The 25,188-nt window shown below is 46.9% G+C and overlaps 2 protein-coding genes across 5 annotated transcripts in view; one reads left to right on the forward strand and one right to left on the reverse strand.

Annotated features, from left to right (window-relative positions):
* The window catches only part of lancl2 (LanC lantibiotic synthetase component C-like 2 (bacterial)), a 33,270-nt gene extending 10,079 nt beyond the window's left edge, over positions 1–23,191 (forward strand). Inside the window, exons 2-10 of one of the 3 annotated variants that reach the window (XR_007382561.1) lie at positions 549–666; positions 925–1,132; positions 2,451–2,595; positions 7,830–7,976; positions 11,119–11,301; positions 14,273–14,449; positions 17,221–17,293; positions 17,998–20,656; positions 20,745–23,191. Coding sequence is in view for 2 of the 3 variants with exons in the window: in XM_048976878.1 (XP_048832835.1) it covers positions 549–666; positions 925–1,132; positions 2,451–2,595; positions 7,830–7,976; positions 11,119–11,301; positions 14,273–14,449; positions 17,221–17,293; positions 17,406–17,488 (1,134 nt within the window). In the remaining variant the exon portion in view is untranslated. The other 2 variants (XM_048976878.1, XM_048976879.1) reach the window with 2 other exon arrangements.
* vopp1 (VOPP1 WW domain binding protein) overlaps positions 22,993–25,188 on the reverse strand; it is a 46,895-nt gene continuing 44,699 nt past the window's right edge. For both annotated transcript variants that reach the window (XM_048976885.1, XM_048976886.1), the window contains one exon: positions 22,993–24,569. In XM_048976885.1, coding sequence (XP_048832842.1) covers positions 24,382–24,569 — 188 coding nt within the window. In that variant the 3' untranslated portion in view covers positions 22,993–24,381. The remainder of the gene's footprint in view (positions 24,570–25,188) is intronic.

The following is a 25,188-nucleotide window of genomic DNA, read 5'->3' on the forward strand; positions in this document are numbered from 1 at the left end:
ATGACATCATTTGTGTCTGTCACAGTAGTGTAGTTGTCAACCTGCGTTCTCCCTGTGTGTTGTGAGGTGTTTATGAATGTAGTGAAAGGACCTGGGCGATCAGAGCAGGTTAGGATGCTGTGCCTGGGATTGGAAGGTCGCCGGTTCGAACTCCTGTGTTAGCTGAGTTGTTGGGCTGTTGGGCCCTGAGGATCCCCAATTTCTCCAGGAACTGACTAACTCTGCTTTCTCAGTTGTATGCTGGTAAGATGTTACCGTGGGGTGTAGAAATGAGTGCTTTGGGTGTGGCCTATGGTTCTGCGGTTGAACTGAAGGGTGACTCGGATAATAGCCTGGTGATAGGCGCCTGCTGGAGAACCCATAGAGATTCCTGGCAAATGGCAGGGACTGTCACTGAAAATGACTGAAACTGTGGTTTAGATATCTGAGGAGAACTATTTGTGGACGAAACAATGATGCATTGAGATTTCTGAGGGGGATGGATAGGAAGGTATCCACCGTCATGTCTGTGGCATTGATGACTGGTGTGTGCCATCTTTTCCCCACAGATCAGCGAGGCCTTCAAGAAGAAGGTTGAGAACAAAATCAAGGATCTGCTGCAACAGATGGAGGAAGGCCTGAAAACTGCCGATCCACATGACTTCTCAGGCTACACTGGCTGGACGGGTCAGCTGGGGTCTGGGTGGTGCACTGCTGTCTGGGTGGTGCACTGCTATCTGGGTGGTGCACTGCTCTCCATTTGTCTGTCTCTCTGATTCAGTATATAACACAGCGTATCTTCAGCTTGACATCAAGCTCAGCATTAGTGTTTTTTGTTTAATCTTCATTTTGGAGGCTCCTTTGAATGGTGCAGTAGAAGGATGGATATGGTCTGATTGGTGTCAATGATCTTAATGGTCTTATTGGTCCTGCCCTTCCCAACAGGGATCGCGCTTCTCTACCTCCAGCTGCATCGCCTCACTCACGACTCGGGCCACCTGCAGAGGGCGCTGGACCATGTCAAGCGGACCCTGCGCAACCTGAACGGCCGACGGGTGACGTTCCTGTGCGGCGACGCGGGGCCACTCGCAGTGGGGGCCGTGGTGCACCACAAGCTGAACAACCACACCGAGTCAGAGGACTGCATTGCCAAGTACGCCCCCCCCCTCCCATCCCTGTTCCCCCCCTAATTAAGCACTTAGCCTTTTGGGGGCGGCTTTCTCCGAGTGGCGTGCTTAATTAGAGGGGCTGCTGGTTTCTGTGAATGAGCCGATGTCAGAGATGTGAATAATTCAGTGACATGCTTCCGCAGTCCTGGTACGGGGGGCAAGGAGGGTGCAGATCATGAATAATATTATGCCTCTAATTAATGTTGTTGCGATTTAGCCTCCCGTTCCCAAGTAGCCGTTTTCACAACATTTTGCGGAGATTAACGCTGCGTTTTTTTTCCACCGGCACATTTATTAGTCGCGTTAGGATGCGTAGTAAGTGAATCAACTATATTAAATCAGGAAATACTGAGGGGTGTGCTCTCCAGATAATCTCGAAACATCTTGCCCATTTGGCTTTCCAGGATTTTAAATGGGGGGATGTAACCTGAATTAGGCTGTGGGGTGGGCTGATTGCCGCGTGACCGTAATATTACTATGATAATAATAGCAACAGCCGTAATAATAGTAGGAATTACGTGTCAAAGCTCCGTCTGGCTCTGCTCTCCTTATGTCTCTTTTTCTCTTATGTATATCCTGTTAATTATCACCACATTAAAAGAAGCTTTAGCACTCCTGAAATTGCCTTCTGCAAACAGCAGGGGGCGTAGTTGTTTAGGTTTCACACCGAGCGTATTCTTGGTGTTATCAGATGAATGAGATAAAATCATCATCTGTGGAAACCCGCCGTGGTTTTTCTGATTGGGTATTGACTGTAAGTCATGCTCGACTTAATTTTTCTGAGTGTTACCGTGCGTAACATCAGAGTTTTCATTTAATGATATGAATACAAAGTGCCTTAACCCGAAAGCAAGTGTAAAGTCAATTTCTGCTCCTAATGGTTTTGTGCGGAGGCCTTCTGGCAGTGAAAGTCACTGTGAAATGCTTATACCTTTCAGAAGCAGTTTGATTAAATAGCAGTTAAATTGTGCATTGAGCTGGTGGAGGCCTTTGCTAGTATGATTCCTGAACAGCTCTTAAGACTTTCAGCAAGGCCCACATCTCTGTGCTCCCTCAGTTTTGCAGAAACTGACAATTTTTCTTCCTCTGGCACTTTGTGATGAAACTGCCTTACTGTGGCAAAGCATTATGGGAAAGTGGCTGGCCTTTGGGTAGAATGGCCACTCCTGTGTTGAATGGCAGTGACGGATCTTCATTGTCCTTACTGCTGTTTATTTTTTGATCAATCAGTGAGTGTCGGGAATGGCTGGTGAAGGGTTTACCTGTTGTATCTCATGTGTACTATGTCCCTCCTGGTCCCAGGCTCCTTCAGCTCCAGCGCTCTGTCACCCTAGACTCGGACATTCCTGACGAGCTGCTCTATGGCCGTGCCGGGTACCTCTACGCCCTCCTCTTTGTCAACAAAGAGATCGGCCCCAACACAGTGGAGGAGGCCGTCATCTCCAAGGTCAGCCATGGCCCTGGGTGCTCATTCTACCACCTCCCCCTGTGGAGTGCTTGAATGGGGGAATCCTGTCCATATTATATTATGTTACATTCCAGGAGTCCATTGTACAGCAGTGATACCAGTAGGGGAGTGTGGTACTGTGGACCACGTGTTTATGTGTTATGTGTATGTTACATTGAATGTCCCCACAATGTGAAAAATTCTGTTATTTTGATGTAGTGGGGACCATTTTTTTAGTCCTCAAAAGGGGAAACTCAATTTAATAAAAATCTGTGACTGCAATCAAAAAACTAAAATGTCAGAAGTCTTGTATTTGTATTTTTATATTTGGTTACTTATGGCTAAGTTGAGGGTAGCTGAGTAGTAGCTCTCCAGGAGCAGAGTTGGAGACCCCTGCTCTAGCTATTAAAGATGCTTGCCGAACACGTTGTAAACACTGACCTTATCCAGCGGGTGAAAAATCCTTGCAGATTCAGAATCCAACCTTGAAGCAGGAGGCTGCTAGAAGCACCCTTGCCGACAGACTGTTTGATGGGCTTTTTCATCCACCTACACTGGCCTACACCCAGCTCGCTGCCAGTAACTCCACACCCAGCAGCGCACGATTCCACAAACATCTGATATATTGTCATAGTCGGTTATGTCTACTGTTGACATTTATTTTTTTTGTTTGCTGTTATTGCCTTTTTGTATCCCAGAATTGTCTTTTTAATTTTGCTGTACTGCATTGTGACATCGTGGCAATTTCAGTGGTCTGAGAGGGTTACTGACGGGTTCCTTGGCAGATCTTGCCCAGTCTGGTGTTGCCTTGATGACGGATCGGGTCGTGTATCAGTGGTTACACGCGTAAGTGTCCATCAGACCTGTCCGACACTGCTTTGGCTGTGTCGCTATTCGGGACTGCAGCTCCCAGTCACTCTAAATGTCACCAGCTTGCAGCAGCATGCTTGTCTAGTGTGGCAAATGAATAATGTGGAACTCCAGGTGGCGACTGCAGTGATCCCATTAGAAGGGCATCAGGTGTGGCAAGGGGTAGGTGATATTCATACAGGGTCGACTACCCATAATTCCTGGGTTCAGTGGGACGCCAAAGGACCTGACTGTCTAGGTCTCATTCAGCCCCATTAAAGCATATTTACCTTGTGTGTAAGTACACGCGTAAAGTCTGATTTGTCGATTTGCGGTCACTACCGCCAGAGGGTGCTGTGTAAACCAGGAAGGTGGTGTGAGGTACCAGATGGGGGGGGGGGGGGGGGGTCTTACTGGGAGATTTGGCCTGCTGCAACGCATTCCTGCTGCCATGCAACACGCTCCCGCCCCCCCGCCTTACACTGTGATGCTGGCAAGCCGCTGCTCCCCAGTATTCAAATGGAGACGTCCTCGGCTTGGTGTCCGGGGGGGGGGCTGGTGCCTGGCACTCATCACGAAAACGTGTCTCGCTTTGAATTCGTCCCCCCCGGCCGGCGTGGGCGGGAGTAATGCTGCGTGCCGCAGGCTTGACAGGCGTGTGCGGTAGGCAGGTGAGCGTCCTCTGCTGGACGTGGGCAGGCTTTTGCACATGCATATAAATGACAATTGGGTGTTTTGGGAAAGGCAGGGTTAGTACCTGTCCATTTATGTGTTTACATTAAATTCATTCTCCCGTATTTGTGTTTTTTTTCCCTATGGAAGATTCTCTTCCTCTTTTAACCCTGTGTTGCTGGTTTTTCATCCCGTAGTTGTCGGATGTTTTTGATCTTGCTGCTCTGTACATGTTAATTTCCCTTCTGGAATTAATAAAGTTTATCCGGTTATTTATATGTGCAGCCGTTTATTCCACTCTCTCCTTCGAAGAAGCTGTTGGATTCAGTCGGCCTTTGCAGAGAATAATGGGCGACTGCTGGTCGATGGTGCTGTCTTAGGCTGCGTGTGGCTTCATTACACATTCTGCTGACGCCCCCATTTCGCTGTGGCGGTCTCTCGCCTGCTTCTCATCCAGACGCTTGGGTTGCTGACGCTGGAGTACTGCAGACGGGCTGGGACCCGAGGTTCTATATTTATGGCCCGTCTTTTGTGGGGAGGGGGATCAACGCGTCTCTTCTATGCCCATTTTGTGTGAATCCCCCCCCCTGCCCTTCCTCCACAGCCCTAGAAGAGAACATCCTTCTAATGCTGCAGAAGTTCAAACAAAGGCATAGGTTTGGTGGGGTCCAAATCAGCCCCCAACATCCCGCCTCCTGAACACACACAGCACTCCCACCATATCAGTATGGACATGTCCCTACCTAAATCCTAAATCCAAAGGTGTTGCTCGAGATTTTGGGCCCCATGAAAGTGTATTATATTGGGCTTCAAACCCAGATCAATCCAGTTATACTCCAATCCGTTTTTTAGGGCCCCTGTTACTAAGGACCTCTTAGAATCATCTGATTCCTCCCCCCCTTTATGGTGCCTCTGCCAAAATATGACTTGAGTTCATACCAGCCATCTGTTGGGACGTCCCTAACTGAAGACGGTACTTAGGATTAAACAGGAGGTGAAATCTGTCACGTTACTTGATTTACGGTTCTTTCCCTGGTTGCAGGTTCGAGCACCAGGTGCTGTGTTTCTGTGGCATATGTTAGAAAGACTGTAATCGTGTGTGTGTGTTTGTTTGCGTGAATTAAGTGTGTCAGGCCATCTGCAAAGCAATTAAAGCACAGCCATTTACTTCTGTCGATAAGCTGGTCCAAACCGGTATTGATCCATGGATTTTTTTTTTTCTTGCCTGTCAGTCATCAAGCTGAAAAGCCTCCCCTCCCACCTACAGTAAATTTTTAAATGCATGCAGTAATTGCTTGGCTCTCTAAATACACTTAATCATTTTGGTATGGACCAATGTTTTCTACCCCCTCCATCCACAGCGCACGCTGCTTTTAATTAGATACGAGTTATTAACTGAAATGCTCGTTTTAATTAATCCATCTGTCTTTGTGTTAGTTATTTGTGGCGGGCTGGTTTTAGCATTAGGGATTAGCATCAGTAAATTCCATTTTAGTGAGTCCTGAAGTAAAATTTTTATTTTATGGAGTCCTGAAGTAACGTTATGCTGCGGGTGGAAGCATATGGCGTAGTTCCAGGCGTAGTTCCTGGCGTAGCTCCTGTCTACACCTTCAGTCATGATGCTCCAATCATGTAGCTTGATGTGCTCTTTGGATGGGTGTGACTTAAGAGCGCGGCTAGACTGACATTATGGGATTCAAGCCCCAGATGATAGTGGAGAGCGTAAGCCCCTCCCACTGCCCCTTCCACAGCTGTCCTCATTGGTGACTCATTGATGCATTGGAGGTGATCTGTCCTGTAAACCCCATCAACAAGGAGGCTTTTAACGCGGCAGTCATCAATACATAAGCTCACCACAGTCTGGAGGTGGCAGCGATCTCCTAATGAGACCCTGCTAATTGATGGTTGCCCCTTTGATCCAGTGGGGGAAGAGCAGAATGTGGTCGAAGGGCATTAAGTGTGTACTGATGCTTGTTGTGATGATCATATGCAATAGCGAAGCTGTTGGCTGCTTTTGCAGTCCCAGATCTCTCCCTGTGTCCGTCCACATGTAAGATAAATCATTAGTTCACAAATGCCTTTTTTTTCTAGTGAATTGTAGTTGACAGGAAGAATGCTACACTAGTGCTAGCTTTGTTAATACCTGGTTAGTCCGCTGTTTCAACAGTAAGACCAACTGTTGCCTTATTTTAGTGTTGACACTAACTGTTCCTACATTTCAGTATTATTACTAGCTATTTTAGCGTTAGCACCAGCTGTTCCTCTGTTTTAGCGTTAGCACTCGCTGTTCCTCTGTTTTAGCGTTAGCACTTGCTGTTCCTCTGTTTTAGCGTTAGCACCAGCTGTTCCTCTGTTTTAGCGTTAGCACTCGCTGTTCCTCTGTTTTAGCGTTAGCACTCGCTGTTCCTCTGTTTTAGCGTTAGCACTCGCTGTTCCTCTGTTTTAGCGTTAGCACCAGCTGTTCTTCTGTTTCAGTGTCAGCACCAGCTATTAGAATTGTGCCAGTCAGCCTTTTGATGCTGAATAAGCTGTAGTGTGATTTTGCCATGATGGTGTGATAGTGTGAGGCATATATGTGGAATCCTGCTGTCCACTGGGGCCTCTTGAGGTCGGCAGAATAATCGCCCTGAGTGACGAAAAATGGCTGACCCTGTACAATGGATCCAACGGATGACTCTCTAATCTATGTGTGTCTGTCATAGCAGAGCTAGATTGTGAAAATAAAAAAATACTGTGCACCTATACTCATACAAATGCAGAATACAGAGAATACAGGTATCATCCTGAGCTCTGCATGTGAAAAGGTGAGATGACATTTTGTCATAATTTAGCTTTCCTTAATATTGACAAGGTCCTCCCCTTATGTCCTAGATACCAATTGCAGTTGAGGCATTGCCCTTTGCCCCACCCACTTTTCTCAGCCGGCCGCCTCATTGGTCTAGACATCTGTCATTTCAACAGGAGTGTACCTGAAGAGCTAAAAACAATGCATTTACTGGGGTTTACATTTCTCTGGTGTTCCCAGTCTCCCTCGCTGCCTGGTTTGTCTGTGTGGTTGCTGGCATCGAGAGCAGCCTTCCTATAGTCTGCTGTTGGTTTGGGCTGGGGGGCAGGGGATTATGGGAAATCCAAAAGTAGCTAATACTCTGTTCCAGTGGAAATAGGGTGAGACCACTATTCTTTTTCTGCTGGGGGTGGTACACTTGTGAAATGGGGTGGAATGTATGCTGCGATCCAGCTTCTTGAAATTGATCTACCTGCTGTCGTTATCATGGTGGGTATCTTACAGGGAGAGCAGTGAAGCTCTCCAGCTTGATCACGGACATGGAGAGTACAGACAAGCACACTTCTCTGGAAACGTATCAAAGGGACCCGCCGTTCAGTGAATTTAAACGAGCTGTTTTTTGGAACTAGAATACTCTGGTTGACCCATTTTCAGCACAAAACTTAAATCTCACATTTATGAAGTTTATAACTACCTTCAGCTAAAAAGCACAGGAGCACCAGAGTGTGATTGTGTACTAAATCTGATTTAGATGTAAGCTGAAATAACTGACGTAACTTTATTGGCCTTTAAACTGGTTCTGTTTGGGTCTGGACTGGCATCCTGTCCAGCGTGCACCCCGACCTGCCCTGTACTGTCATGCAGTCCCTGGTCCAGAGAAGCCTTGCAGCTGTCAGCTCATCCTAACTCTGGTCTTATCTCACCCTAGGTGGTGGAGGCCATCCTGGAGTCAGGGAAGAGGCTGTCCAAGGCGGAGAAGAAGACTGAGCGCTGCCCCCTGCTGTACGAGTGGCACAGGAAGCAGTATGTGGGTGCGGCGCATGGCCTGGCAGGCATATACTTCATGCTGATGCAGGTGAGTAGTGGGTGTGGGGACACACCTGAGGGTGTGATCTATGGGGATGTGACCATCTCTGGGGGTGTGGCCAGTGGGGGCAGCGACAGGTGTAGGGGTGTGGCCAGTGGGGGCAGCGACAGGTGTAGGGGTGTGGCCAGTGGAGGCAGCGACAGGTGTAGGGGTGTGGCCAGTGGAGGCAGCGACAGGTGAAGGGTTGTGGCCAGTGGGGACAGCGACAGGTGAAGGGGTGTGGCCAGTGGGGGGCAGCGACAGGTGAAGGGGTGTGGCCAGTGGGGGGCAGCGACAGGTGAAGGGGTGTGGCCAGTGGGGGGCAGCGACAGGTGAAGGGGTGTGGCCAGTGGGGGCAGCGACATGCCTGGGAGAGTATGGTCCACGGGGATGCTGCCCGCCCAGTCTCAGTCGCATCATTCTGACGTTGTGATCAGTCCTTAAAAACTGGGGATATCTCCTCATACACAATTTACATCTGAATAGGACGCCTTATATATAGTGTCGTTTTGTTTCATATTTAATCTATGCATAATGCTGCACTGTGATTTGTCAGATAACTTTTACACATTAGTTTAGCAAGTTGGGTCACGGTCTGGAGCGTCAAGTGACCCTGGATCAGTATTTTAAGGGATGAATCATCTCTGCTGTTTGGCCATAAACCAGATCTCCTTGCCTTTAAATGAGCCCGATGCTCTTATTAAGCTCCTGTGCATCCAACTTTCCAGTTGTGCCAGTGGGGTAGAGTTGTGCCAGTGGGGTAGAGTTGTGCCAGTGGGGTAGAGTTGTGCCAGTCCCGCACTCATCCTACTGGTGAGGTTCCCTGGGTCACTGCCGCAGAAACTCATCTGTAAGTGGGTCAGCAAAAATGTGTGAACTTGTACTAGGGGGTGAGATTTGGGTATATTCTTACCAAAATTAGCTTTAGGTGTTCATTTTCATGTAGTGTGTATAAACACCTTGGGATGTATGTGTGTTTGTGATTGACATGTTTCTGAGTGCAACGTGACCCCAACCAGCTCAGGTATTGTTAAGGGGATTAGGGGGTGTGTTTGACTCAAATCAAATAAGCCGAACAGAACCCAGGCTGCAATAGGACCCTGGAGGGCCTGCAGAGCCTTTGTTTAGTACCTGGTGCCAGGGGCTTCCCAACACTGCCAGAAGAGCATCTGCTTCACTCAGTCAAGCAGGGAAACACGTTTCCTGTGTGGACACCTGCAGCTCGGTAAACATCGGAGGCAGAGAGTTGGGCGTGATGCTCGCTGTTTGGGACAGCTGCAGGTGTGGATCAGTGACGGCAAATCTGTGGCCTGCGTTGTGTTCTGGAAAGAGCTGTACTGCCTTACCTTAATTTGGCCGGGAATGTTGTAGACCCTTTCTAATCTCTGCCGTTTTCGGAATGGTGCTTGGCGATGACTCGCGTGAGATCCTTTCCTTCAGCTCTCTGAAGTGCGTGATGTGTGATGTCGTCAGATGCTGAATGGGCCGCAGTCTGCGGAGCGTGGCCGGATGCCACCAGGGTTATGCATTATTCACGAGGCTCTCTCTGCCCTAAACGCTTTCCTCGGAATCGATTCGGGCCTCTGGTTTGCTGTCTGGGATTCTCGATTACTGCCGTTTGAAGCAGGAGCTTTTCCATTGCACCTGGTATCCAGCGGGGGCTTGGTAATTGAGAATCCCCCCCCCCCCGGAGCATTTCTAAATTGAGACATGAAAGTTTGAGTACTGCGAAGATTCCGACTCACACATGCCGGAAAATTATGGACTATCGTAATGCCAGGCCAGCCCTCTATACCCTTTGCCGCTTTCACTGTCCTCTTTAAATCCTTGCAGCTACGTAGCTCTTAGTGACTAACATGGACAGTGTGCAGAAGGAGGGGAGCTTCAGACCCACACCTAGGCACGTTCAGGGACCAAAAGCCTCCCCCACATCTCAGCCTTTTTTCCCCACTCCTTTGACATCCTAACAGTAAGGTGCTCCCCTTCAACAGTAGTATGCCCCGTGTGAGATATGCTGATCTAACTTGACACAAAAAATCTCATTCATCCTTTTAAGCAGGTGAAGACTCAGGGTAAGCATAGTAAACCAGTTGGGGTTTTTGAGGCCTGTTCCTGTGCTGCATCACACTCCCTGCATCTAATCCCACCATTTCATCATTTTCTGCTCCCCAGCATTCATATGTTATTCTGTCCCAGTAATGCCCCAAAGGTCACCGAGCTGTAAACCTGGAAATGGTGTCCTGGCAGATGTTAACCAGTCCCTGGAGCAGTTAGGGTTAAGGGCCTTGCTCGAGGGCCTAATGGTGAAATTACTCTGCCAGTCACAGGATCTGAACCAGGGACCTTGTGATCACAGACATGGAGTCTCATCCCGCTGAGCCCCACGCCGTCTTTGACGTATGATGTATGACACGCGTAGCTTGGGATAATCCTGTTTCTCCACCAGAACCCGCAGCCTCTATCCCCAGCATGGCTCTGGATCACGGTGTCTAACTGAGCGAGCAGCTATCAACACCGACACAAACAAGGACATAACGGTTTGTGAAAGACTGCCACTGGTGGGTCAGGAAGTTTGCCTGGCAGTGAGCCGCTCAGTGACTGGTCAGCTTGGTAATAATAGGTCTGTCTGGGACAGGACCGTGGTGCTGGAGAACCTGAGCTGACGTTGGGTTTCAGGGACGTCCAAGGGGTGCCTGGGCTGGTCCCTGCGTGTCTCTGGCATATACAAAGGACTGTGTTTTGATTATAGTTTCATCGATGATATACTGAATCACACATAATCACTTTCTTAATGTGTTTTAATGAGTGCAGTATATTTTTGAGAATCTTGCCATTTCCTCTGACTGGAAGTGGTGCTTTGCGTCTTACCCCGTCAGAAAAATCTGGTGTTTTATTGACATATAGCTAAATCTCCACCAAGCCATTAGTTTCAAATATTAGAAGTCTTCCTCTTGGTACGGGTGTTTGCGCAGTACTCCCTACCTCAATTCTGATCGCCGGTAATTTTTCCTCCAGATCACTGAACGCTGGAATGATATATGGTCAGCGTAAACGGTGGTGGCAGTCCGCACCATTCTGGACTCTGAGCCCCTAGGAGACAATCCCGCCCCCCCCCCCCCCCACGCACTGATGTTTCTTTGCATCTTCACAGCCGGGGGCCAAGCTGAGCCAGGAAGTTCTGACGGAGCTGGTGAAGCCCAGTGTGGACTACGTGAGGCACAAGAAGTTCCGTTCTGGGAACTACCCGTCGTCGTTGAGCAACGAGACAGACCGGCTGGTGCACTGGTGCCACGGCAGCCCAGGGGTCATCCACATGCTCATCATGGCCCATAAGGTGAATGTTTGCTGTGACCCCAGCCCCCCCCAGTCTGCTCACAGCTCCCTCTGTGGTTAAAAATAAGCCTCCCGCCTCTCTGAGGAGAGCCGGTGAGTAATGCAGCGAGGTCCTCGCAGAGTGCGGCCCAGACACAATCGGTGACTCTCCGCAGGCCGGGCTGTGCTCTAAATCCGTCCCCCTTATGGTAGATGGTCCAGGAAGATTTATGCGCCTGTCTGCATCCCGGCCCTCTCTGAATAAGACAAAAAAAAAAACACCATTTGTTTGTCTAAGACTTGGCTTCCCTTAGCTTGTGCCAGGGAGATATTCTGGGGACCTACCTCTAGGGGGTGCCGTGGTGGTCCCTAGCTGACTGAGGACTGTTGGCCAGCCACTGGGCATAAATGTTCCGGCCAGAGCAGCTGGAGTAACTGGAACAGGGAATTGGGGGCACACTGGTACCCATGTAGCTGTTAATGGGCTCTCCGGGGTCGTGACACGTGCCTGACCCAGAAGGCCTTGCTTCACATCATGCTAATGAAAATTAGCTAACGGCCATTGATATTTACCCTGCATTGTAACCCATCCTCGCGCTCACCTCATTTTAGGCCTTATGTGTGCAGACTCATGGAGAGGACGACCTTCTGTGGTCACGTGCTGCCGCTGTCCCAGTTGGGTTGACGGTTGTTTCTTATTCTTTGTTGCGCTGGAGCCATTTAGAAGGAAGTAAGCCGGCACTGTCGGTGGAGATTGATGAGGAGCCCAACTGGCGTCCTCCCAGCGCCCAGCCTTGGGTCTGATGTAATTTAGATGAAATGCCCATAGGAACCTTATTAAACACAATGCTGTAGGTAAAGATGTCTGGAACTGAGTATGAAATTCCCCCTGCTGTCCATCGTAACCAGGCTGGTGTCCTTGAAGAAATGAGTGATCTGCAGTGACACCAGGTGGTAGAAGTGGGTATTGCCAGTCGACTTTAAAAATGCCACTCGGCTCAATTGCATTCAGATGCCTGTTCAGGGGGAGGAAACGTGATTCTTTTTTTTCCTTCTGCTTCTTTAATGAGGTCACTTGGTGGCATCATCTGTCCTTTCGAATCCACTCTAACCAGTGTGTATGGTGCCGGTCCTCCCAGATAACTTCCCCGGTAAATGATGACTTGGAGCACCAAGGAAAGTGGAACGAATTTCATATTTTGCGAAAAATTTCTTTCTGACAGCGTGTTACGCTCTGGCAAATGACAAGGTGATTCAAATCCATTTGCTGCCCCCACATATTTATTTTGTTGTTGGCAAGGAAAGTCTGCTTGAGATGAATAAACCTGTAAAAAGATGCAGTTTTAGGGTTTATATCTACCTCCTCCACTTTGTGTGTGTGTGTAGAGTTTGCCTGTTCTGCAGTGGTGTCCTTCAGTGGTACTCCCTGTGTGTGTGTGTGTGTGTGTGGAGTTTGCCTGTTCTGCAGTGGTGTCCTTCAGTGGTACTCCCTGTGTGTGTGTGTGTGTGTGTGTGTGTGTGTGTGTGTGTGTGTGGGGGGGGGTTTGCATAGATCACATTTGGGGACCAAAATGTCCCCAAAGTGCGGTAAAACCTGAAACTTCCTTACTTTTGGGGACACTTCTTCAGGTCCCCATTTGGATGACCTCAATTTTATAAAAATCTGTCAATGCAATCAAAAAAGTAAAAGCGCCAAAACTCTTGTATTTAGGGCTAGGTAGGGGTTAAGGGTATTGTGATTGGGATTAGGGTTTCCCATAGAAATGAATGACCTTATGTATGTGTGTGTGTGTGTGTGTGTGTGTGGTCCAGAAATACCTTACCTTGTCCCCACAGTGTGAATACCTGTTTTTGGGTTTCCACAAGGATGACTTCAATTGTATAAAAATCGGTGCATGAAGTCAAAAATCTAAAAATGGCAGAAGTCTTGTATTTTGTTTGGTTACTTACAGTATGGTTAAGGTTAGGGCTGGGTAGGGGTTAGGGTTGTCATCGTTGGGATTAGAGTTTTCTCCATAGAAATCCACAAAAAGATATCTGTGTGTGTGTCTGTGTGGCCTTCCGTGGACTGGCGTCTGGTCCAGAATGTACCCCAGCTTTGTGTCTTGTGCTGCCTGGGATCCGCTCTAAGTTCTCTGTGACCCTGACCAGGATAAATGGTTAGAGGATGGAGGGATGGAAGGATGGATGAACAGACAGATGTTAAATCTATACTCTGCCTGTCAGACTAGCCCATGTCGATGGCTGTGGGGTCTTGTGGTTTTGCTTCATTTTGGTACTTTTCGATTTTTTTCGGAGGGGAGAGATTATCTTGTAGCCGTTTGAGGGCTGACTTAAAGTTCCTGTTTACTCTCGGCCCGCTTTTATGATAATGGGTTTCTGGTATCCTCTTAGTCCCAGTAGCCCTCATAGACGAGCGGCAAGATGAGGTTTGAGATGACGGTGACGTGTTTTGGGTTTATAGAGGGTGGGATTTAGTCAGTATGGTTACACACTGATTACAGTCAGAGATGTTTAAGGTGTGCTAGGGTACTGGTCAGGTGTCTGGTCTTCCCTTTTCTGTTGAAATCGGTTTGATAATTTCGGTCTTAACTAGGCAGGACTACCCTGCGGATATAAGTGTGAATCTGCTCTCCATCAGCATGAAAGGGTACATCAACTGTGAGGAGCTTTGTAGAACTTCGACCTCTGCTTTGTTCTGATGGGCGACATGGGCAAAAAGGTCATGGATTTTTAAGAACACCCGATATAAAAGTATGGGTGATAAGAAAGTGACTGGTGAGCAGCCCTCTGGTGTGCTGCATTCCCTTCCCATCCCTCCGTCTTTGCCAAGCCTGAATGCCAGCTTGTGGTCCATTTTCATGCTGTCTGTTTTTGCTAAACTCTCCCATAGCCCTGACAATGAACTCAGGAGTTGCCCTTTTCTAGAAGTGCAGCCAGGTTAATTAGTCTGGTGTTCACTCTCTCCCCCCCCCCCACGACCCTGCCTCCAGGTGTTTAAGGAGGAGAAGTATCTGAAGGAGGCGGTGGAGTGTGGTGAGGTCATCTGGCAGCGGGGTCTGCTTCGCAAGGGCTATGGCATCTGCCATGGTACAGCAGGCAACGGCTACGCCTTCCTCTGCCTCTACCACCTGACGCAGGAGAAGAAGTATCTCTACCGAGCCTGCAAGGTAAGGCTGCCCCCCTCTGGCTGGGGGCTGATCTGCAGCCCTTCTTGGGTCACCTGAGGACAGGATGCTGGTCCATTTTTATGGGCTTGTGTCCATGTAAATTGCCTAGATGGTTTTATAGTACAGTAATGTTTTGGTCAATGACAGACTGCATATATGAAAGTGCTCCCATAAGATTATAATGGAGCTAAAATGTTCCAATCATCTACTGACATTGTAGCCGTTGCAACGCTGCATTATGCAATGCATTACTCGCATGTTTGTGGTGATGCTGGTGTAAACAAACCTACTGCTCTGCCAGGCGTGTAAAATTACCTTGCATACAATAATATAGAGTATGCAATACTTGACAGTGATAACTATGTTAGCTGTTAATATACACTGAACAAAAATATAAACGCAACACTTTTGTTTTTGCTCCCATTTTTCATGAGATGGACTTAAAGATCTACAATTCATTCCAGATACACAATATTACCATTTCTCTCAAACATTTCTCACAAATCAGTCTAAATGTGTGATAGTGAGCACTTCTGCTTTGCTGAGATAATCCATCCCACCTCACAGGTGTGCCACATCAAGATGCTGATCTGACATCATGGGTAGTGCACAGGTGTACCTTATACTGCCCACAATAAAAGGCCACCCTGGAATGTGCAGTTTTGTCTCACAGCAAAATGCCACAGATGCCACAAGCATTGAGGGAGCGTGCAATTGGCATGCTGACAGCAGGAATGTCAACCAGATCTGTTGCTCGTGCATTGAATGTTCATTTCTCAACCATAAGCCGTCTCCAAAGGCGTTTCAGAGAATATGGCAGTACATCCAACCGGCCTCACAACCGCAGACCACGTGTAACCACACCAGCCCAGGACCTCCACATCCAGCAGGTTCACCTCCAAGATCGTCTGAGACCAGCCACTCAGACAGATAATGCACGGCCCCATGTTGCAAGGATCTGTACACAGTTCTTGGAAGCTGAAAATGTCCCAGTTCTTGCATGGCCAGCATACTCACCGGACATGTCACCCGTTGAGCATGTTTGGGATGTGCTTGACCGGCGTATACGACAGCGTGTACCAGTTCCCACTAATATCCAACAACTTCGCACAGCCATTGAAGAGGAGTGGACCAACATTCCACAGGCCACAATTGACAATCTGATAAACTCTATGCGAAGAAGATGTGTTGCATTGCATGAGGCAAATGGTGGTCACACCAGATACTGACCGGTTCTGAGTCCCCAGACCCCCAATAAAGCAAAAAACTGCACATTCCAGGGTGGCCTTTTATTGTGGGCAGTATAAGGTACACCTGTGCACTACCCATGATGTCAGATCAGCATCTTGATGTGGCACACCTGTGAGGTGGGATGGATTATCTCAGCAAAGCAGAAGTGCTCACTATCACACATTTAGACTGATTTGTGAGAAATGTTTGAGAGAAATGGTAATATTGTGTATCTGGAATGAATTGTAGGTCTTTAAGTCCATCTCATGAAAAATGGGAGCAGAAACAAGAGTGTTGCGTTTATATTTTTGTTCAGTATATGTACCACATTGTACATTTGTTATTTTAGAATGTACTCTTTCTACTGTAGCCTAGGTTTGTGGTATGCCATTCCTTCTAGGTTTGTGTAAGTACACGCCATGATGTTCACACATCGCCTAACTATGCATTTCTCAGAAGGTGTTCCTGTCGTTAAGTGACGCGTGACTCTAAATTATATTATTTGAAAGCTTATTTTTATTGTGGGGGAATAGAAGTATAGTTCCCTTTTATGATGGAACCAAAAATTATTCGGAATGAGGAAGAAAGCAGAAAAATCAAACAAACGATAGATAGCATGAAAGGATGTCTGTCTATCGGCAGGTGGGCAGATTTGATTGATTGATTTTGGAAAGAGAAAATTTTTAGCGAGAATGGGGTGCATGTTATTCTGCAATACTACAGTTACTCACAGCATATTAAGAATCACATCTAACAGGTATCTAATACTCCTGATGAACAGCACTTGCATAACACATGAAGAGGAGGTCACCGCTAATGAGAGAGAACACCTTTGGGTACATTCTCCCGGGTATGTTGTCATTGGGTCACAAACTGGATGAAATATAATGAACAATATTCAATGGACATTTAGCGTTTATTAGATTGAGCCTTGAGTTTTGGATGGGGGCGGGATGCCTCGGGGGTTATTTCCCTCCACAGCTGCAATGTGTGGGGGGGGCAGGGATGTCCTGGTAACAAGCAGATAGACAGAGAGGTTCCCCCCTCCCTCATCTGCTGAATATTTCATAACTACATTACCTGCAGCTTTCCTGACTGCCTCTGCATGTGGCGTATAGTGAGATTTGATATAGAGAGAACATCTCCGGGTATCCCAGCATGCTCCTTTTCTGTTTTGTTGCCTGAGGTCGTTTTTTGGGGCTTCGGAAAGGCGCTGGTGTTCAGATATCTACATGCATTGAGTCTGTGACCTCAGTTTTGTTTGGTGGGGGACAGGGGTGACAGGTACACTCTGACGAACAGCTATTTAAGACACACAGGAGCCACAGTGACTAAAGAAACAGTTCATTAACGGCTAACAATGTTCACGTCGGCACGTCACAGAGCTGTGGTCACGGGGTGTCACCCTGTAGCTGGCAGCTGCAGCTGGGAATCAGCTGAGCGTGGTGGTGAAGCGGGCGTCTGGCCTGACGATGATGCCGAACTCTGGGACGGGCAGTTAAGTAACATAACATACAGTGTTTGTTTTCACCTCGTTCCAGTTTGCCGAGTGGTGCTTGGGCTACGGGACGCACGGATGCCGCATACCAGACAGACCGTACTCCCTGTTCGAAGGTAACGGACCTAATCCTCTCGCCGGCGTCTCCTGAGCATCACATGGGCTCTCAGTGTCTTTAACGAGCTCCCTCTCCACAGCCTGCGTGTCTGACGTAACCTCTCCTGCCAGTTCGCAGGAATTCATTAACTTCACCATCGTCCAATTCCTGGAACCTGAGATGCTGTCCAAGTGTCCATATTACATGCATCTAGCAGCTGGATTCTGTCTCCAGTACCTCAGCCGGGTAGCTGGTAGTCATATCACCACTGGAAACTTGAACCCTACGGCCCTTAACCCCAATTTCTTCAGGGGTCCCAAATACATGGTAACAGGTTGCCACACGCACGCAGAGGAGAATCCTGCGTGTGATTGGCCAGATCTTGTTACACCTCTGCCACCAAACTGTCCAGCTGCAACAGCTTGCACAGGTTAATTCTGTATCGCCGAGGCGTGGCAAAGGCGAGGGCTCTGATTGGATGAGCCAGTTTATCGCGCGAAGTGCATTGAAGGAAGAAATATGTAGAAGACGGATGAGAGCGGCTGGCAGAGCTTCATGTGGGTCTTTGTGGCCACTTTCTGTGACACCCCCCACCCCAGTCATGTATAACCAGTAGCATCTAATGCCCTCCAAATATAATTTGCAGTATAATCTGAGCATTTATTGACCATTAACATTTCTTCTTGGTTACCGTACTCACCTGCCCCTTCCTCTCTCTCTTAGGTATGGCGGGGACCATCCACTATCTCTCTGACGTGACCGAGCCTGAAACTTCCCGCTTCCCGGCTTTTGAACTTTGATCTCTGCTTTTGGGTGATCTCAGACTGCCTTGGTTGGGATGGCTCACAGCTCCGGCCTTGACCCCGCCCCCCCCGCCTGCCCCCCATCTTGCACACGCATGCTTCTCTTGTCCCCGCCCACCAGTTGCCTTTCCCTCATGAGCGGCCGCTCTCGCTGACACGCAGTCAGAATGCTCAAACTCGGCTTTGTGCTGAAACATGTGGTGGTTTTTTGTGCTCTTTTTTTATATTCGTGTCACGAATGAAGCTGAAATCACCGGCTTTATAAACGAACCTTTTCCTTTGCTGAACGACAAGCTCCCCCCATATTTTAAAACCGGACTCATTGTACGATTAACTCGCGCCACGTTTCCACTCTGAACGAATGTCACTCCGCTGTTTGCACTCACCTCCCCTTCTGTTCCCATGATATGTGCCATCGAAGCCTTTCCTCACGATAGAGGATCAGTGTAACCATGATGTGAGTTACTGGTCTCTCTAAATAGCGGCCCGTTCCCACTGGTGCCATTTTTCCGGATTGATCCAGTGAGGCAGGTGGGTTGTTTGGGGCGTCAGCGTGCGTCGTGCAGGCTGCCTGCCTGCCTCTCATTTCGGAGATGGATTGAAACGGCGGCGGCATGGTTATAATTGGATTTATTAAAAAAAAGAAATGTCCAATGTTCAAATGGCAGCTTTTTGCAGTGTGTGCAGAACTGCTGCATTGCCGGCGGGGTCGCGTGATGGACCGTGGCTTGTGCCGCCTCCTGCGATCGGTTGAAATCATCCGTCACAAGCGAGCCCCCCCCCCCAGCCTCGTGTGGTACTTGTGTCCTGCTTTCTCACTCTGTAGGAGATATGAAGAAATGAGAGTTTCGCATTAGTGTGCTTTTTTGCCACATTTCCATCCAATCCCTCGTCTCTGTTTATATACAAGCATGAACATTGCAGGTCTGGGGTCTTTTTGATGAAGGCATCTGGGATCCAAATGGAAAGGGAAATTAATCTCTCGACCAGAACCCTGTTGTTTTTTTGCCCCCCTCATAAAAAATTGCAAGCACTGCGCACTTGTCTATGTGCATTGTTATTTTGCCCATGTTTACAGTGAGTCAAATCCAAACAGTATTTGGTTCATGGGGAATATGTGATATTGAAAAGATGGAAAAAGGTCAAATGTTGGTGGATCAAGACAGAAAAAAATCCTGAAATTTCACTGAATGACATTTGCTTTTTTCCTTCTCCTCTTCAAACGCTTTACACATCTTCAGATCTAAAACAGAGCAGTCTGAGAGTCCAGTAAAGGGATCAGCCTTTTCCGCCTTCATGCCTCGATGATTTATTCATGTTAACCCCGTGTATGAGGCGAGCCTGAATGTGAATTTGTCCTGATGTTGAGTGGCGTAAGCAGCATGGTTTTAAGCAGCATAATGGCAACACCTTTTGGATTTATAACGCTGAGCCAAAGAGCTTCAGACCACGGGGAAAAAATCCATCAGCCTGATATATGAATGGCAAGATAGTCGCAAAAGGCGTTTTTAATGAGCCGTTCATCATGCTTCTGGCTGAGGACTTAATTTAAATGTGTACCGGACCTGTCCGCTCGCTGCTGATGTGAAATTTAACCCCCTTTTAAAGGATGAGATCCCACTTACTTGCAGACAGCCGGTAATTCTCCAGTAGCTGCAGTGATGTCCAGAAGCAGGTTTGTGAGGGCATTGCGAATATTTTATACGTTTTAATAAGATGAGAATTTTACAGCTGGTCTAGTGACGGTGGGGGTGAGATTGAACAGTCGTAATTCAGTCAGGAACCAGATGCCATTAATTAAGCATGAAGGGTGGGTGGGACTGAAGGATGACAGACGAGGGGAAGCGTGAGCCTCGTCTTATTTGGTCAAACCTCTTTATAAATTGGGGAAAGCGAGCCGGATTGTGGCAGCATCCAGGCTGCATCATACCATGTACTTCCATCCAACTCGTCACTATTCTCCAAATTAAACTGTTAACATGAGATGCTATCCCAGAGGTCGGAGATCTTTGGGTCGGCACACTCATGCTTGGTGGAGGGAAAAAATAAACACATGTTGGAACTGGTTATCTGACTTGATGGCTTTATTTTGCTTCTTTAGCAGGTAGACGCATTATTTCCAGCAAAATGCAAAACCCTTCCACTAATTGTATGCAACGCCTTGCTTGAGGGACTGCTGTATATTCCCATGTACCACATGAGTGGCACGCATGACATGTTTCCTTAAACATTTTTTGTATTCACCATTTAGATGTCTAACATAAACAGTGAGGTTCTGCATCATTACCCATTGCAAATTAACTTCTCTACCCCCAAGGCTTTTGTATTTATTGTTGCTAGTTAGTAAATTTCAGCCTATTGTAGTCTGCTTCATTTTCTTTAGTGAAAGGTGCTGTTTCCTGTTAGTAATTATTGCCGTTTCTTTAAATCTTTAGTCTAATATCTTTACTCCCGGTACCAGTCGAGACGAAGCCGTTCCATTCTGTCATCCTTTGTTTGCAGACACGGTTTGACCTGTTTTCCTCCTGTTTCCTATGGGCCGCGTGTCCTTGGATCATGCGGCGTCTCTTCTTTCTGCGGTGCGCATCCACTCACTGGCCATCGATCCGTTTGCTTTCAAGTCTTTCCTGTTCTTGTTTGTTTTGATCCAGCCGTTTTTGTTGACAGACCTGCAGTAGCTGAACGGAGCTCAGCACGCTGGGACTGATACCTGATCTTTCTCCAGGTTTTCAAATCGAAAGTGACCATCTAATACACACATTTGAAGCTGCTTTACACTGCATTACCCTCTCGGATTTACTTTTATTTAAATGATTTATAACCACTCCTAAGCTCAGATCATTTATAACCAACAGTGTCTTTAGCTTTAAGAACTTTTAAGAACCCCATATAACATGTGGTCAGTATCATGCTATAATAATCATTAACTCGTACTGCGGCTGTTGACGTAATTGTGATCCCTGTCCTGGGGAGTCAGTCAAGATTCGTCCTTCGGACTCCAGTCTGAAGAGACAGCTACATGGGCCCAACCAGCAGAGACATGTACAGGGGAATTGCCCTTAACTGAAAGCTGATTGGCCCCCGGAGTACCCCCACCCCTGTCACTCACTCATTGAAAATACCATATCATTGGCTAAAGATAAGGTTGCCCCCTTTTGTATGAATTGTGGCCCTTCAAGAATCCCAGAATCTCCCCTGCAAACTGCTTTTGCATTTTCAGTTTCGTTGTCCAAGTGATAATCACAATAAAGATTATCTTCATAACTGTCATATTGGGGGTGGGGTGTAAAGCAGGGTGTGTGGAAATGTGCCCCTGTAGGGTGGAGAAGCACAAGGTGCTTTGCATGACCACTGGTCCTTCTGCACATGATGTCCATTTACCACATGCATTCACCCAAAGTGACTTGCAGTATAGGGAAGGCTTACAATTTAGGCATGTTTCAGCAGATTTGAACCTATGCCCTTCACTTCGTTAGAACAATACTCTATTTGCTGAGCTATAGGAGCCGTCTGGAGGTCTTTCCGACCCTAAGCACTGTTCCCTGGGCGCTGAATTATCCGCCCCTGCTATGTTACGATATCACATATGGTTTAAATGCAGAGGACAAATTTCATTGTTGTGCACTATGTGCTGTGGTGTGTCAACAACGACAAAGAAAAAAAAAAGATTATGCTTCAATATGGCAAAATACTGCATGCATATGAGTGTATAAGTTCATATCACACATTACGGCAGTTCTTTATGTTTGATGATTGAGTGTACATTAGCTACTGTTTACATAAACACTTCTCATTCTTATTTTTTTTTTTTACAGTAGCAAATGAAAGATTTGCAAACTGACTTTTATTCCCTGTAAGAATTTAGATTTATTTTTAGTTTATAAACAGAGAGAAATTCAATGATTATTCCACCACTCCACCAGCAGAGAAGGTGAATCTTAAGTACCTCCGTCCAAACCCATTTCCAGGTTGCATAGTTAAACATCTTATATGTGTGGTCAAAATGAAAGATTTTACATATTTCTCATAAACACTCTAGATCCTTCTCCCAAAGACATTTAAAGAATATTCTGCCATCATAAAAGAAGCCACACAATTTGCCATCTTTAAAAGGACCAATTCTGGATTAATGTCCAATGGATTATGGGATTGTTTGGAGTTTTTTTTATGTAATTTAAAAATTATGTTGTACTATAGAAGAAATAGATGATATACACTGTAACTTCTCTAAACTACTAACTGAGTTCCTGTTAAAGTTATTTATCAAGGGGCTTTTCCACAAAGCAAGATTTGTTGCTTAGCTAGATAACTTGTCGGATTTAAGGTCTGATTAACATGTAAGCGGAGGAGCATAAAATTCATTTAGCCCATACTAGCTTAAATTCAACAAGTTACACGGCTAAGCAAGAAATCCTGCTTTGTGGAAGGACCCCTGGTCTGTAATTTTATTCATAGAAATGTAGATGCTTTTAATCCCCATGCTGTCTTTGTAAATATAAGACTGAGGCATTATTCAGTCTCTGTCTGACTAATGGTTAATTGTGTTTTTGTAATTTTGGTGTATGAATTTGAGTAGAATCATTTAATCCTGAGGGGTCTTTGTTCTGATGGGCCCTAAATTGTTGCAAACAAAGCATTTTAAAACAGGCAGTTGTAGCCCTGCTGTGTTATCATTGCTATGGTGACTACCACAGGGAGGATTGTGGGACAAGTTTGACTCCTGATAGATACCCTGGTAGGAAATGTTTATAAAGCTCTGAAATCCTTCCATCTCCTCCAAACAAAAACAGCCACCGTATCAACAACACTGTCTGTTGATTTTTTGCATTTCTTTTTTCTGTTAATTGAAGCTTTTGTCTTCAGCTTAAAACACACAACCTAGAAATTTTAAGAGGGATCAGGTCACAGACTGTCATCCAAACTGTTGCATTTATTACACGATCCAACTGCAGGCATTTGAATACATAACGACATCGGGCCACAGTATCCTGCAACACAGTTAATTCACTGTCCAGCGCACACAGATTTTCAGCTTTTGCAGTATCCTTTGAAAAATGCCAGAATTCTCACTCTGCTTGTAGCAAAAGTGCAAAATAAAGACACTGTTACAACTCTGCCGTGTCTGCAAATTATTTCAGTTTATATTCCTGTACATCAGAGGCCTGTGAACTCAGAAGTCGGTCATTTAATCACAAGCAGACAAGCGGGACCACCAAACCTGCCGGGGACCTTTAACTACGTAAACTATGTGTTTTTCTGAGACCTGCCTACTTGTTCCCTTTGGCATCCTGCAGTGTGCACTCTGTAAAATAGTTCCCGTATTCCCACAACCTATGGTCTTCTCTGCACACTCTCAAAACCCCCGGCGGGGAGCACACCAAATAAGCCTCCTCCCCGTCTATAGATAGCCTGTTTCGGAACCTCATGTGCTTCTCCCACTGGCGAATGGCGTTTGCATTCGCGCCTCTTTTGGTGAATGATCGTTTGCTTCAGAACACCAAAATGTGCGCCATGGATAATTTCCTTCTCGCGCTTGCTGGTAGGTGGAGACGAAAGGCAGAATTTCAGCCCTAATTTGAGCTGCTGCTAGCGCAGCGGTCACCTCCCGGAGCGAAGCCATCTGCTCAGAGACTGGGGGCTGAGCCACGTCGGTGGGAACGCCATTGCCGTCACTCGCCATGATTTGGACGACACTGGAGCTGCCGTCTTCCTCGACACAACCGCTATCCTGCACTGAGCATGTTTTCCTGCCATTTTAATCTGTCAGACACAGTAGCACAACTCTCATACACACACACACACACACACTCATACACTCATACTGATGTGTGTACACACTACCCAGACAGGAGAGATCGGCAGATTACTTGATTCACCCAAGCAATAATCCAGTCTTCAGCTAAAACCAGGTAATTCCTACTCATTAACACAATGATGCAAGCTTGTTAGCGGGAGTGTGAGAAATCGACTAAGATGTCACCAGAAACACACCGATTTGAAAAGACTAAATTGGGTTTAATGTGAAATTAAGAGAACAATGGAAAAAAATGCATTCAACAGTCTCATCGTAAACACAGAAGGAATTTCACATCCAGGCTTGAGCGTCATGTGACCTCCGGTGGTTTTCCCGGTCTTTGTGTTTGAGGGCACTATGCTCGGGAAGGCTGGGGGGGGTGACAGGCACTGGTTACATTTGGGGGGATCATCGCGACCCTCCTTCCCGGCGATGAGCTATCCAATCAGACGAAAGAAAGAGAGAGAGGCTGGGACACATGTCGATCGATCACCAGAGCCTGAGGAGACGTTACTTCTTCTCTGGGGTTGAGAAGACCTGCTCGTAGGGCGGGGGTGAGTGATTGCAGTAGGATGGGGGAGGCGGATAAGAAGCCATCATGTGGGCGGAGCTTGGCTGCACCTGGTAGGCGGGGGCCAGGGGCGGCACCATGATGTTGCTTGGGTCACTGTAGGTCTGCATCCCAGGAGGCTGTGACCCTGTGTACCAAAAAAAAAAAAAAAACCAGCCAGTCAACAAGCACACAAACCTCATGGAACACAACGTCATCAGGCGGATGCTCTTCACTGATGATCCGTCAGTGAATGAGAATAACTGGGCTGTCACAATGTGAACAGTTTCCAGGTTACTTCCTGCCTTTTGACAGGAAGTAGCAGATGTAGCTTACAAGGCAGGGTGCTGACTAAGAGCAGCCTGGGGCAGCAGGTATGGGTGCTTTAGCACATGCTAAGCTAATTGGTCGCTAGTAGGCAAGTAATGATTCACCCAATTCACCATTTGGTTCGATTCACAATATTGGGCTCACGATTCAATGTTCTCCCACAATGTTTTTGGGAAAAAAAAAAAAAATTCCTATTCTTTACGTAAAAATACCTTTTGTTAAATAAAATAATTACTTCTGTTTAATTTTCTTAACCAACAATAATTATTTATAGTTCTAAAGGTTGCCATAAAATAGCCTATTAACCAAAATATTCCTTTTATTAAAAATTAGTAAGTTAACATCAGATACATCTTTTCTTAATAACCATTTTGCCGATCTGCAGTGGCAGTTCCACAGGCTGCATTAATTGGTTGCATCTTCAGTTGTCTAAGCAA

The sequence above is a fragment of the Brienomyrus brachyistius genome, chromosome 15 (assembly GCF_023856365.1).
Source record: "Brienomyrus brachyistius isolate T26 chromosome 15, BBRACH_0.4, whole genome shotgun sequence".
Taxonomy (NCBI): Eukaryota; Metazoa; Chordata; class Actinopteri; order Osteoglossiformes; family Mormyridae; genus Brienomyrus; species Brienomyrus brachyistius.